General features: G+C 47.7%; 1 protein-coding gene across 1 annotated transcript in view; it reads right to left on the bottom strand.

The window, feature by feature from the left end:
* HEATR1 (HEAT repeat containing 1) overlaps positions 1–6,329 on the bottom strand; it is a 51,459-nt gene extending 45,130 nt beyond the window's left edge. The window contains exons 1-6 of the mRNA XM_069954365.1: positions 6,233–6,329; positions 5,143–5,305; positions 2,739–2,955; positions 1,953–2,094; positions 934–1,035; positions 680–820 (exon numbers count right to left, since the gene is read on the bottom strand). Coding sequence (XP_069810466.1) covers positions 680–820; positions 934–1,035; positions 1,953–2,094; positions 2,739–2,955; positions 5,143–5,284 — 744 coding nt within the window. The 5' untranslated portion in view covers positions 5,285–5,305; positions 6,233–6,329. The remainder of the gene's footprint in view (positions 1–679; positions 821–933; positions 1,036–1,952; positions 2,095–2,738; positions 2,956–5,142; positions 5,306–6,232) is intronic.
* Between the last annotated feature and the right edge of the window lie 7,944 nt (positions 6,330–14,273).

The following is a 14,273-nucleotide window of genomic DNA, read 5'->3' as shown; positions in this document are numbered from 1 at the left end:
GCACACAGCTACTGTGCCGGGTGACCTCACAGTAGCTGCGTCCGGGCAGTATGTGGGGCAGGGAATACGTGGTGGGGTCAGGCCGCACTGTAAGGCTGCAGGGCTATTCTAGAGCTTGCATGTGGCCACATACTTTTCTGTCACAGACTATGGCTACTCGTATCAGTGCTGACATGCGTGTCATAGGTTTGCGATCATGGTTCTAGGTTATATTATGCATCCTGTAAAGTGATATCTAGTTGACAATGCTGGGGATAATACCTTCCTGGTTGTACTTGGTCCAGCCCAGCCTTATTTGTGGTCTGGTGAGGCCATGGCATATCCATGAATTGACTAGTAAAGCCTCAGTAAATAACATTATGAGATCTGTAGTCTGTAGTCACTAAACTTTCCATTGTCCCAAAACATAGCAAAGCTTCTAACCTAAAGCAGCTGTAATAACTGGAGAAAGACACCTGCTCCTGTACACAACTGATACAGAAGATGTGTGAAGAAATGTGGTAATACATATCAACAGTTCAGATAATTATGCAGCCAGGCAATGCATAGCTGCACAGAGTCTGGTAAAGCTCTTCAGTCTGGATAGAATTAAGTAATTTAAATTAGAGCTTTGCCCCTCTAGAAGCCTAAGGCCTCCAGGTACAGTACTATAGAAGACTATGACACAGACTGATCGTACCTTCTGTACATAGGGAAGGAGCTTAGCAACAAATGTCTCAGTGATCCTGTCAGCAGCCTCCAAAGCAGCCACTATGGTGGAGACGTAAAACGATATTAAGACCCTCAGCTTGGCCTTGCTTTCCGAGTCCTCTGAAAAGGCCTAATAAAAGAAAACCACAGAAATATTACCCATTCAAGTAGGAATTAAATGACACCTTTATCTATCTACATAAATATATTTATATAACTATATAATGTACATAAAAAACAAACCTTCACAGATTTTGTGACCAAACCGCAAATAAACTCCATAAAGTCCATATCCTTGTAACAATGTACGATTAAGGTGCTTCTGGCAAGAGGGACCCCCGGTGTCTGTATAAAATAACAAATACATTACGACATAGCAGCAATACATTTACTATACATATTATATAGATAAACACTTCATATAATTTGTCCAAGACATTTGAAAAATGTAAGTTACTGACACCAGTTGATTTGAAAGAGAAAAAAAATCGCCAGGGTACCCCTTTATGTGACAGTGATGCCTTTAAGTCAAGAGGTCACCAAATCTATTTGAATTTACACTAAAGAGAAATGTCTGCCAAGAGTTTCTCTGCAGGTCACATGCCAGCCATTATTTCATCAGTCACCCCCAGCCCTGACTTCTCTTTCTTATATACTCTTAGCACAGAATACAGATTTTACAGCTGAGATTAATGGCGCTCTCATGGAGAACAGACAGTCCGCTCCTTTATATACACAGAGGGCACTGCCAATCTCAATAATCTAGTTGGGAACATCCCCTTCTTGTTCTTGAAAATGTTCCTTAACAGCTCAGTCACACTATGCACCGTCAATACAGCAAACAGCGGACAAAAAATTATATCACTTTTAATAAAAAAATTAAGACCGAAGATTTAACTAAAACAAGACTGACAGACATAAAGAGAAGTGTGACGAGAAAACGAACAAATAGGCATACAAGCTGACTGACATGGTGAACAAAATAGCTACGTACTACTGTAAGCTTCTGTCCAGACATAGGGTATTGTTCACACTGAGTAAATCAGGCGGAATTCCGTGGCAGAACTCTCCACCGCTCACCAGCTCTCCCCTTGACAGGCTATGGCACACTGAGGCAGGCGTGATTGAGTGGTGGAGAGTTCTGCCACAGAATTCCGCCTGATTTACTCAGTGTGAACATACGGTAAGAATGGGAACATGTAGGTTAGGACGAGCCTTTAAAAATCTGCTCAAACAGAAAGTACCACCAATATAATAGATACCTGTATTGGATGCAGCCAGTTCCACTTGTGAGTAGGGTCATCAATCTTTAGGAGCTGAATAACCCGGACGAATATTTTAGTTTCATGATATGGCAGGACGCAGCCTATCAGACTGTCTTGATTGTAGAGATGAATATGAAACCTACATAATACAAACATCATATTACTAAACATAAAATATAAGGGAACAGCAAATTCATAGTATATTATTGTATACTGGGGCGGATTGACAAACCTAAAGAATCTGTTACTGCAGGCAGGTAAGGAGATCTATTTGCTACTAGACTCAAGTAAAGAGCATTTTCTGCGTTTAAATATCTTGAGATTCAATGGAATATACAACATAAGAGCCTAATCTCCCAGAGATGGTATGTGTACAGACATTATGGCACATCCTGTGGATGTTTAGGGGGGATATACCTGCCCTAAAGGGAAATTAACAGCACATTAGACACTTCTATAACCTGCTATTATATCCCTATGGCACACGGGGCGGAGAGGATGAAGGTAGTTTCCTTACTCTGATCCTCTGCAATGTTTTTGGCAAATTTACACTAAATTTTGGTATCTCGGTGCACTGAAGGTGGTAGCCCTGCCACCAATGCGCCAAACAATCCTATTTGCATGAGGAATAAACTACAAATTTATCGAGCATGGTGCCGAGGAACAAGAAAATAAAACTACCCTCATCCTCAGCACTCCATGCTCATAGGAATATAACAGCAGGTCAGATAAGTCTAACTGGCTATTACTTCCCCTTTAATCTCCTGATATTGGTTACGGTACCTGTGAATAAGCCACTCCATACACTTCTGAGCTGGCTTGAGCATGAAGTAAGGGGACAGATGTGTAAGAAACAAGGATATATTCTCATCCAGCTGTTGGTTCACGGCTTTGCTTTGCACACTGCGCTCCATGCTTTTAGATGTCTCACTGAACAGCGTCTCCTCAAAAACGGCAAAGGAAGCATCAATCCCCATGAGCTCCTCAAGTCCAGTGCATCCTAAATAATTTAATTAAATAGAATAATAATTTGTAGGGTTCCCCTAAATTAAAAAAAAATTGGACACAGACATGTGAAAAGTTTTTGTCAGTCGGTGTCTCAGTGCTGTGTCCCCATAGTTGGGAGACACACAGTGCTCAGCTGGCTTTAATATAATATATACAACCAGCTTTACTTAAAGGTGTTTTCCACGCAAGTGTAGCAGGTGTTGTAGGAGAGAACAGTCAGGCATGTTAGATTTTAGCATACCAGAACCTTTTGTTCTCTGGTAGATAAGCCACAACAAGAGCTGTCTAGCAGCCCCTTTCTCCCCTCTCCCCACTGAGAACACAGGCACATTCATCCAAGCCAAGTGTGCAAGTGTACAGGGAGATCAGGAGAGATAGCTGTTAAACCAACATCTATCTACAGTTAGAATTTCCCACAGTCCCGATGATGACAATGTTCCCAATTATTAAAAGGAAAAGTCTAGGGATTTTGGCAGCTGGCAGGGGGAATCTGAAAACTTACCTCTCCCCATGCCTGCGGTGAGTGGCAGTACCGGCCTTTGGACCCCCGCTGGGCTCCGGGATCTCCGGGGTGTACATGTCATAACCCGGCTGATGGACTCGCCGCTAAGCCAGTCAGTGACTAGGCGGGATGCTCCTCCAGTCACTGATTCACTGAACAGTTCTATTTCTGACAGATGAGGAAGCCATGAGGAACAGAATTTAGAGGAACTATCTCTCTGGAATAACAGTTACAGAGTCTAAGGGCCCTATTACACGGGACGATAATTGTGCAAAAAATCGTTATATCGTTCAAATTTAAACGATAATCGTTCTGTGTAATTGCTGGCAACAATTGAAAAATTGTTCGTGTGTTGTTGATCGTTGATTTAGGTCTGAACCTGAAAATCATTGTTAAAGCGGCACTATCAGCAGGTTCTTTCCAGAGAACCTGCTGATATGCCGTAGTAGCTGTGTATGTAATACATAGCCACTACTTTCACCCCAAATTACTAGCATAAGAGCATTTAGGGCGTTGCTCAGGGCCAGAGAGCATTGCTGCGCCCGGCCCAGCCCAGCCCGCCCCTGCCCACTATGCATATTCATAACTGCATAGTGGGCTGTATACAGGATGGCTGCACGGGGAAGCAGGACCGCGCACCGGATTGGAAGCCGGACCTCCCGCCCCTGGGGCACCCCTCCCCCGCAGATGCACAGAACCCCCCTCTGGGCGCCGTCGCCTCCTCCTCCACTGCTGCCATCAGCCACTGCTTGTGGGACCTCGGGGCGTCAGTCATGTGCTCGCCGTGCCCTCTGACTTCTCCGGGTTCTGTGCACTTAGGGCCCGCCCCTACTGGGGCTTCTGACAGTCGCTGCTCCCAGAGTTGTAAGCCCGAACAGAAGATCAGCCCCCGGCCCCGCCCCCTGGCAGAATACATGGCTGGAAACAAGGAGGGAACGACAACTCCGGAAGCAGCGACTGTCAGAAGCCGCAGTGGGGGTGGGCCCCAGAACCCAGACAAGCCAGGAGGGGACTGACGCCCCGAGATCCCACAAGAAGCGGCTGATGGCAGCAGTGGAGGAGGACGTGGCGGTGCCTGGAGCAGGTGAAGGGGTCCTGTAGTGCTCCATCTGCGGGTGGAGGGGTGCCCCGGGGGGGCGGAAGGTCCGGCTTCCAGTCCGGTGCCCGGGCCTGCTTCCCTGCACAGCCGCCGTGTATACAGCCCACTATGCAGTTATGAATATGCATATTGGGCGGGGTGGGAGGAGCACGGCGATGCTCTCTGGCCCTGAGCAACACCCTAAATGCTCCTATGCAGGTAATTTGCATAAGAGCATTTAGTGGTTTTAGAAACAATGCGGGGGCCGAGAGGGGTGAAAGCAGTGGCTATGGGAAGAACCTGCTGATAGTGCCGCATAATCGTTCGCTGTAATTCCACATTCGTTCCCTCAAGTTCCGTATAGTGTAATCGCACATTGTTCATTGTTTTGCTGGGATCAGAAGGAGTAAATGATCATAATAACAATCGTAACTAACGACTATCGATCTGTGTAATATGGTGAACGATTTCAGGTTAACGATAAACAATCTCATTTGCGATTGTTTATTCTTAGTTATTAATCATTAAAAATCTCTTCTCCTAATAGGACCCTAAGCCAGAACTTCACTTAGTCAAACGTCTGTTATCCTGTTACTTACCCAAAGCGTAAAATGTATCCCTGTCAATATTTGCAGCTTCCGCAGGATCGAAGAGAAGCGAAGCAACATGGTGCCGGGTGAGCAGGCTGGGGTCAGTTTGTGGCAGTGCCAGCCGCTTCAGCTGATGGGCTAAAGACGTCATGTCTGCTGCTCGCTGTGTCTGCTGCAAGAATAGAAAAACAAAGACATAGATGTAATAGTGTAGTTTATAAGCTGAACAGAAAGATTCATTAGCGGCGGACTCCTGAGGGGGGGGGGGGGGGTCACGCAGCGGACTCCTGAGGGGGGGCACGCGGCTGACTCCTGACGGGGGGGGGGCACGCTGCGGACCCCTGGGGGGGGGGGCACGCTGCGGACTCCTGAGGGGGGGGGGGTCACGCAGCGGACTCCTGAGGGGGGGGCACGCGGCGGGCTCCTGACGGGCAGGGGGAACGCTGCGGACCCCTGGGGGGGGGGGCACGCGGCGGACTCCTAAGGGGGGGCACGCGGTGGACTCCTGACGGGGGGGGCACGCTGCGGACCCCTGGGGGGGGGGGCACGCTGCGGACTCCTGAGGGGAGGGCACGCTGCGGACTCCTGAGGGGGGGGGGCACGCGGCGGACTCCTGAGGGGGGGGGGCACGCGGCGGACTCCTGAGGGGGGGGGCACGCGGCGGACTCCTGAGGGGGGGGGGCACGCGGCGGACTCCTGGGGGGGGGGCACGTGGCGGACTCCTGGGGGGGGCACGCGGCGGACTCCTGGGGGGGGGGCACGTGGCGGACTCCTGGGGGGGGCACATGGCGGACTCCTCAGGGACATATGTGACTTGTGATCCAGGGGCACACTGGTATCTAAGTTTGATCTCCACCTTATTACAGACTATTAAGAAGTTATGATGTGCTGTCACTGGATCCCGATTTAGAAGAGGTTATAGATCCCCAGGACTCTGAGGTCACTACAGCTGCAGGATCTGCTACTTCAGGATAGTTACATCTGATACAGTGTTAATTATCCAGCACATCATACAATGTCTCCATCAGCAGACTCCTGCCAGCCCGGAGCACAAGGAGTTAACCCGTATCCCCCGTACACCCCGTATACAGCCATTTACCTCTATACGATCAGTGTGTGCTCCGGGTGTCACAGCGCTGCACTCCACATGGAAGCATGGGCGACCCCTGACCCGGAACTACTGCGCTCCGCTCTATCCACCACTTCCGCCTACTCTATCGTCCTGCTGCGTGCAGTGTGTAGTGTGCTGATACATAGTGTACGGCGCGTGTGTACACCAGTGGGGGAGTCTGGGGCAGTAATGGGGGATAATATCATATGTAAGATTGAGACTATAACCAGATACCTGGCCTGTATGTGCGAGGCACCACCCGCGCTCTGTACCCGGCAGGGGGCGCTCTACTAGTTGGATATGTAACTAACGTTATGTTTAGTCGCATGGAAACCAAAATGTCGCTAGGACTGCGCGGCCACAAGTCGCATCTAAGTCATGTGACCAACATACTTTGCTTGGCATTTAGTATATTTCCATTTTGTTGAAACAATATACAGCCTCAGGGCAGAGGACCAGTGACTGAGAAGCAACTAAATATGGACTCGGGGGGAAATTTATCAAACATGGTGTAAAGTAAAACTGGATTGGTTGCTAGGGGCAACTGAGCCAGTTTCACTTTACACCATGTTTGATAAATCTCCCCCTTTGGTGACTGTCACTGGTCATGAGGTGACCACACTAAGGGTACAAACACACGCAGCAGATTAGATCTAAATAACTGAACACAGTATCAAATCTGCTGTGTGTGTTTGTACCCTTATACAGGGGCGTAACTAGAAATAGCTGGGCCCCATAGCAAACTTTTGATTGGGGCCCCCCCCCCCCCCCCACTTAATCGACCACTATGCCATCAGCCCACTCAGCTCTACACAGGTTCTGTACACCATATAAATTATAGTACAGTTATATTAAAGGAGAAGTCCGGCCAAAATTAATTTTTGATATGTTGTTACTTATGAAAAGTTATACAAATTTCTAATGTACATTAATTATGGGAAATGCACATATACTGCTATTTCCCTTAATTTAGTAGATCAGGAAGTGTTAGAAATATCTCTGAAGAAGTGACGTCACGACCCAGGGTGTAATTCCTATGGAGTGTCCAGCAGGGGGCGCTCTCTATATAGAAGTCTATGGGACTTTATTGTTTCTATGGGTTTCTATGTAATGTAATGTAATGTAATGTAGTGTACAGTGCTTTATTGAATGAATACATCTATGGAATACTTTGGGGAGCAAGTGTCCTTGCTCCCCAAAGTATTGCATAAATGTATTCATTCAATACATTCAATACACAGTAAGCCCACCGATCCGCCGCATTTCCGCCGCATTCCCGCCGATCCGCCACACGCTGATCCGCCGCATTCCCGCCGATCCGGACCATATACATTGAACTACTGCTCCCATCATCTGCTTCTAGTATGAACAGGTGATGGGAGCTGTAGCTGGGTAATGGATATGACATGCCGCCGGGCGCAGGGGGGAGCCGCTCAGTACACAGGAGCGCTCCCCCCTCCTCCTTCCGTGATAACTTCCGCCTATACCAATGCTGACTCCCTGCCTGGCCGCCGCTCTCCGCTCACATATACCGGCTCCCGGCATCAGCGCGGACACCAGGATGCATCGGGAGCCGGTATGTATGGGGGGGAGAGCGGGGAGCGGCGGCCAGGCAGGGAGTCAGCATTCGTATAGGCGGAAGTTATCCCGGAAGGAGGAGGAGGAGGGGGGAGCTCCTGTGTACTGAGCGGCTCCCCCCTGCGCCCGGCGGCATGTCATATCCCTTACCCAACTACAGCTCCCATCACCTGTTCATACTAGAAGCAGATGATGGGAGCTGTAGTTCAATGTATATGGTCCGGATCGGCGGGAATGCGGCGGATCAGCGTGTGGCGGATCGGCGGAAATTCGGCGGAAATGCGGCGGATCGGCGGGCTTACTGTGTATTGAATGTATTGAATGAATACATTTATGCAATACTTTGGGGAGCAAGGACACTTGCTCCCCAAAGTATTCCATAGATGTATTCATTCAATAAAGCACTGTACACTACATTACATTACATAGAAACCCATAGAAACAATAAAGTCCCATAGACTTCTATATAGAGAGCGCCCCCTGCTGGACACTCCATAGGAATTACACCCTGGGTCGTGACGTCACTTCTTCAGAGATATTTCTAACACTTCCTGATCTACTAAATTAAGGGAAATAGCTCTATATGTGCATTTCCCATAATTAATGTACATTAGAAATTTGTATAACTTTTCATAAGTAACAACATATCAAAAATTAATTTTGGCCGGACTTCTCCTTTAAGTGACTCACAGGGGACGTCTTCTCTGATCGGAGTTGTTTCCTTTTCATCTTCTTCTCCATCTGTCCTGGGCCATTATGAGAACTTCTCCGAGCTACGAATCCACAGAATCTGCCAGAGAAACGTATTAGGCTCCTCACTCTGGCACCATCCTCATCTCTATACACACTGCACATCTGTATTGGCCCCTTTACACCCTCATTTAGTGGATAGCCCTGGCACTATGTGACTCCCTTATAGTATATGCCCCTATGTGTATTCCCCCTTACTGATACCACCTGTGTTTACCCCTTATAAATTACCCCTGTGTGTTGTCCATCCCCCTTGGACCATGGCCCCCCTGTATATCCCCCATAAATGCTCCCCCTGTATATCCCCCATAGATGGCCCCTTGTATATCCCCCATAGATGCCCCCCGTATATCTCCCATAGATGGCCCCCTGTATATCCCCATAGATGGCCCCCTGTATATCCCCATAGATGCTCCCCCCCCTGTATTATCCCCATAGATGCTCCCCCCCTGTATTATCCCCCATAGATGCTCCCCCCCATGTATTATCCCCCATAGATGGCCCCTGTATATCCCCATAGATGCCCCCTGTATTATCCCCAAAAGATGTCCCCCTTGTATATCCTCCCTAGATGGTTCCTCTGTATTATCCCCCATAGATCCCCCCCTGTATATCCCCCATAGATGCCCCCCTGAATATCCCCCATAGATGCCCCCCTGAATATCCACCATAGATGACCCCCTGTATATCCCCCATAGATGACCCCCTGAATATCCCCCATAGATGACCCCCTGTATATCCCCCATAGATGACCTCTGAATATCCCCCTTTGCAAAGCAGATAAAAAAAAAAAAACAACACAACTCACCTAATTCCACCATCGGCTGTCTTCTCCCGGGCACAGGTGACTTGATCAGCGTGGCTCAGTGTCCGCCAAGGCAAGTACTTCCGGGGCAGGGAGCATCTCTAACAAGCGCTCCTGTGCCGTGCCGGAAGTACAGGCTGGGGGCGGACGCTGAGCTCACTGATAACTGTGCTGCCGGGACGGCAATCTCGCACAGTTATCAGTGAGCTCAGCGTCCGCCCCCAGCCTGTACTTCCGGCACGGCACAGGAGCGCTTGTTAGAGATGCTCCCTGCCCCGGAAGTACTTGCCTTGGCGGAGCCCGTCACCTGTGCTGCCCGGGACACCTCAAACAGCTGCAGCACCCAGGAGGCCTGCTCGGCCGCCCGGTGCTGCAGGCTATGTGAGCTCCGGGGGCCTCCGCAATGGGCCCCCGATGCGGCGGGGCCCCGTAGCAGCCGCTACGGCTGCTACGGCGGTAGTTCCGCCCCTGCCCTTATACAAACACACACACACACCGTATACTCTGCGTATTTACTGCTGCGATACGCAGCAGATTAGATCTATATAACTGAACACAGCATCAAATCTGCTGCGTATCTGCTGCGTATACGTTGTGTGTGTTTGTACCCTTAGGCTGTGTTCACACATAGTATTTCTATCAGTCCACCAAGACCAGGAATAGATTGAAAGTTGCTGCATATCCCTAACCTGCTGAGATTTGGCTCTATCACAGGTCACACAGCTAAGAAAGTGAATGGAGTCCTGATGTGGTGGCCTCCAATGTCTTCTGACAGAGCTCACTGACTCCATTGGGGTACACCGGATTCCCAGGATGGTTTGTGCCATTTTTGCCAGACAAACAAACCCTGCACGCTGCGTTTTTTGTTTGGTAATTTCAAGACTCCAACTGAGCCTCCGATGTACCCCGCCTTACACTAGGGCCAGGGCCGTATTTACCATTAGGCACCCGTGGTTCGGTGCCTAGGGCAGCACTTTGCATGGGGGCAGCACCAGGGAGCAGGGGGAAGGAAACAACTTTTTTTTTAGTCTCCCACCTTCCATTCAGACTTGCCAGTAAATCTGGTGTCTTTTCAAGGGGGGAGGGGGGATGTATGGTGGAATTGTTCAGATCTGGAACTATTACTTACCAATCCTGTGGTGAGATTTCCTTCAGACAATATGCAGACGGCTCTAGTCAGTAATTCAGGAAGTCGGGAAAAACGCAAATCGTACAATGTTTCTCCATGTAAAGAAAGGCATGTGGCGAAACCACTGTCCCTCACGCTCCCAAAGATGGGGCGTCTTCAAGTTTAGTGCCTAGGGCAGCAGCAGCTGGTAATGCGGCCCTGACTAGGGCTGCACAGAGGTCATGTGACTATATTTGGTCGCGCTGCGATGGTCATGCTTTGCAGTTAAAGGGTTACAGCAGCAGCAGCAGCAAAAAATAAAAATAAATTCTTTCCAAATCAACTAAGTGTCAGAAAGTTATATAGATTTGTAATTTACGTCTATTAACAAATCAATCATCCAGTACTTTTCATCTGCTGTATTTCCTGGAAGAAGTAGTGTATTTTTTCAAGTCTGACTCAGTGCTCTCTGCTGCCACCTCTGTCTGTAGCAGTAGCAAATCCCCATAGAGAACCTCTTCTGCTCTCAGCTGGAAAGAATACACCACTTTCTGCAAGACATACAGCAGCTAATAAATGGTGTTAGTTGGACATAGGGCTGCAACGCTGCCTGCGCCCAGAGCACTGGAACCGCCGCCCGCACCCGGAGCACTGCAGCCGCCACCTGCCAAGATGCTTGCAAGGACCCACAAGACAGGGAGCGGCTCCTTAGAGCACCGGAGACATGGAACTGGTGCCCGCTTCATAGAGTGAGTAGTGTGCCTGTCACTGTGTGCGTCCGGTGGGGCTATCTTTCTGGAAGACCTGTCATGTTTTCATGTATTACAGCCTCCATACTGTACTGTGTGGTGCTAGTCAGTACTGCAGGACTACTCCACTACTTCCCCCAATACTACTCCCCAATACTACTCTACTACTCCCCCCCCCAGTCCTGCTCTACTACTACCCCAATACGTCTCCCAATACTGCTCAACTGCTTGCACTACCATTGCTGCTACTACTACCCCCCATACTGCTGCTACTACTACCCCCACTCCTGATACTACTCCCAAAACTGCTACTACTACGCCCACTACTGCTACCCCCCTTATCTACTACTATACCCCTCATCTTCTATGCTTCTACACCCCTTATCCACTATGTCTCTACTACTACACCCTGCTTAAAATAAATAAATAAAAATTTTAGTTTTTGGCCATATCGCCCAGCCCTAGTTGGACACATGAAAACGTGTTTGTGTTTGTTCGCAATTTTGATGTCCCCACCTCAATTGCATTGATTGCATATATATACACTACTAGCATGGAGCCTGGGTCATAATTTTTTTTCCTAGTATCACAGCATATTTTAAAGAAAAATTAAAGGGGAACTCAACATAGGGAAAACAGTTTTTCTATTAAAAGTTATATAGATGTGTCTATATAATGTATTACCATATTTGTTAAGTTCTGCCACACTGGTAGCTGATAGAAATCCAGGAAGTGAAGAAAAATGGCCTCTGTGCCAATTCACATTGTCTCCTGCTCCCACTGCTCTTCTACCTAAGGCCCGGTTCACACTGAGCAAAAACAGCAAATGGCTCTACGCCAAAAAATTTGACATGTCACTTCTTTGAGCGAAGCGAGGAGGAAGCAGACACGCGCACGCCCTCCCATTCACTCCCTGCAGGACGTTATGTTACAGGAGGCTTGGCTGGATCCCCCAATCCCCTGAGTGATTCACCATCTCTGACCAGCCAAAAGCAGGTGTTGCAACTGATTTAGCTGATTGTGCAGAAGTCTGCAGTGAAATTAAAGCTGTGTTCACACATGCTGGAGTTTTATTGCAGTACTGCAGTGTATTCACAGAAATGATGCAGTAACTCAATTAAATGATGGTAAATGGCAGAGAGGATTAGAGCCGGCACTGCCAATCCCACCTGGAGAAAAAAACAGGCATAATGCTTGATCATAATACGTGCATGGAGATGAAAAAAAAGAAAAATAAATTCAAAAAGTTTATTCCAATATCAGCGTTATCAGTAGAAACAGTGTGCTGTGTGGGTGGGACCACAATGAAATCATAATTTAGTAACACAATGAAACTGCAATGTGTGAACACAGCCTAGATTTTCTGCAAAAGATTTCGACGTGGAATGTGCAGGGTGGGGGACTGTAATGAACTGCTGAGGTAAAGCATTGCATTCTGAAACCAAGGAAAAAAGAAGACGTAGAAGGCACTGACCATAAAAAAATCTTCTTTATTAGATCCAAAGCATAAAAGCAGGCAGAGTGTGTAGCAGTCGGCGGGGACGCCAAACAATCACAAGAAAAGTGTAACTGCCGTTTCACGCGCGCATCATCAGACACTACTCCACTCCCTCACCTGCGTCCATAAGAAGCTTACCGGCGCAGGTGCAAGGGGTGTAACAAAATAGTGAAAAAATAAAACAATACATTTAAAAACAAGTTACAATGAAGTTTTCAAGAATTCAACAGTGAGAAAGAAAGAGAAAAAAAATTAATATTTTACAAAAACATACTTAAATCAATTCGTTCGTTAAGCCCACATTCACTTTGTGCGTTAGTTTTTAGAATAATTTTGGCTTCTTTTTACAGTAAAATTTTATTTATATCGATGCCTTCCATGTGAAAGACCCATTGCAACCCTAGGAATTTAAGATGTTTAGCATCCCCATCATGAAACTCATTCATATGTTCAATTAATTGCCCGCTAATTAAGAAATCAGATGCAGCTGTCAAAGTTGACAGCTGCATCTGAATCCTTTATGCAGCCCGAACCCTGGTGTCTAATGGGGTGGATTGCCCCCCCGGGACGTTGTCTCGGAGAAGTGATCCACACATCTCTCACCAGCCGGGGTCAGCATCGTAATGGCGCTGATCCCGGATCGGCACTCGATTGCTTTCGGCTGCAGCAGCCGAAAGCAATCCAGTGCCTATCTGATTGATCTATGCTGTATAGCTATAGTTATACAGCATAGATCTCTATAAGAGATCAGTGTACTTATACTAGAAGTCCCCCAGGGGGGCTTCTAGTAAAAGTGTAAAAAAAAAATAAAGTGTTATTAATAAAAAGCCCCCTCCCCTAATAAAAGTTTGAATCACCCCCCTTTTCCCAGGTTATAAATAAACATGTTTGCTATCGCCGCGTGCGTAATCGCCCAAACTATTAATTTATCACATTCCTGATCTCACACGGTAAATGGCGCAAGCGTAAAAAAATCCAAAAGTGCAAAATTGTGCATTTTTGGTCGCATTAAATCCAGAAAAATTGTAATAAAAAGCAATCAAAAAGTCGCATATGTGCAATCAAGGTACCGATAAAAAATACGGATGATAGCGCAAAAAATGACACCTCACACAGCCCCATAGACCAAAGGATAAAAGTGTTATAAGTATGGGAATAGAGTGATTTTAAGGAACATATTTTTGTTAACAATGGTTTGAATTAGGGATGGTCCGAACCAAGTTCAGGTGGGGTTCGTACGAACCCGAACTGTCAGGTAATGATTCTCGCTGTCTGCCCGCTCCGTGCAGCGGGCGGATCCAGCGGAAGGACCGCCTGGAAAACTGGGATACAGCCATAGCCATAGGATGTATCCCAGTTTTCCAGGCGGTCCTCCCGCTGTATCCACCCCCTCCACGGAGCGGGCAGACAGCGCGAATCTGATGCTGAGCGTTTGGGTTCATACGAACCCGAACCTCAGAGGGTTCGGACCATCCCTAGTTTGAATTTTTTACAAGTCATCACATAAAATAAAAGTTATACATGTTACATATAGTTGTAAT

Source organism: Dendropsophus ebraccatus, chromosome 15, assembly GCF_027789765.1.
Source record: "Dendropsophus ebraccatus isolate aDenEbr1 chromosome 15, aDenEbr1.pat, whole genome shotgun sequence".
NCBI lineage: Eukaryota > Metazoa > Chordata > Amphibia > Anura > Hylidae > Dendropsophus > Dendropsophus ebraccatus.
Note: the sequence above shows the minus strand (reverse complement) of the source record. Positions and strands in the feature narration are given on the sequence as shown.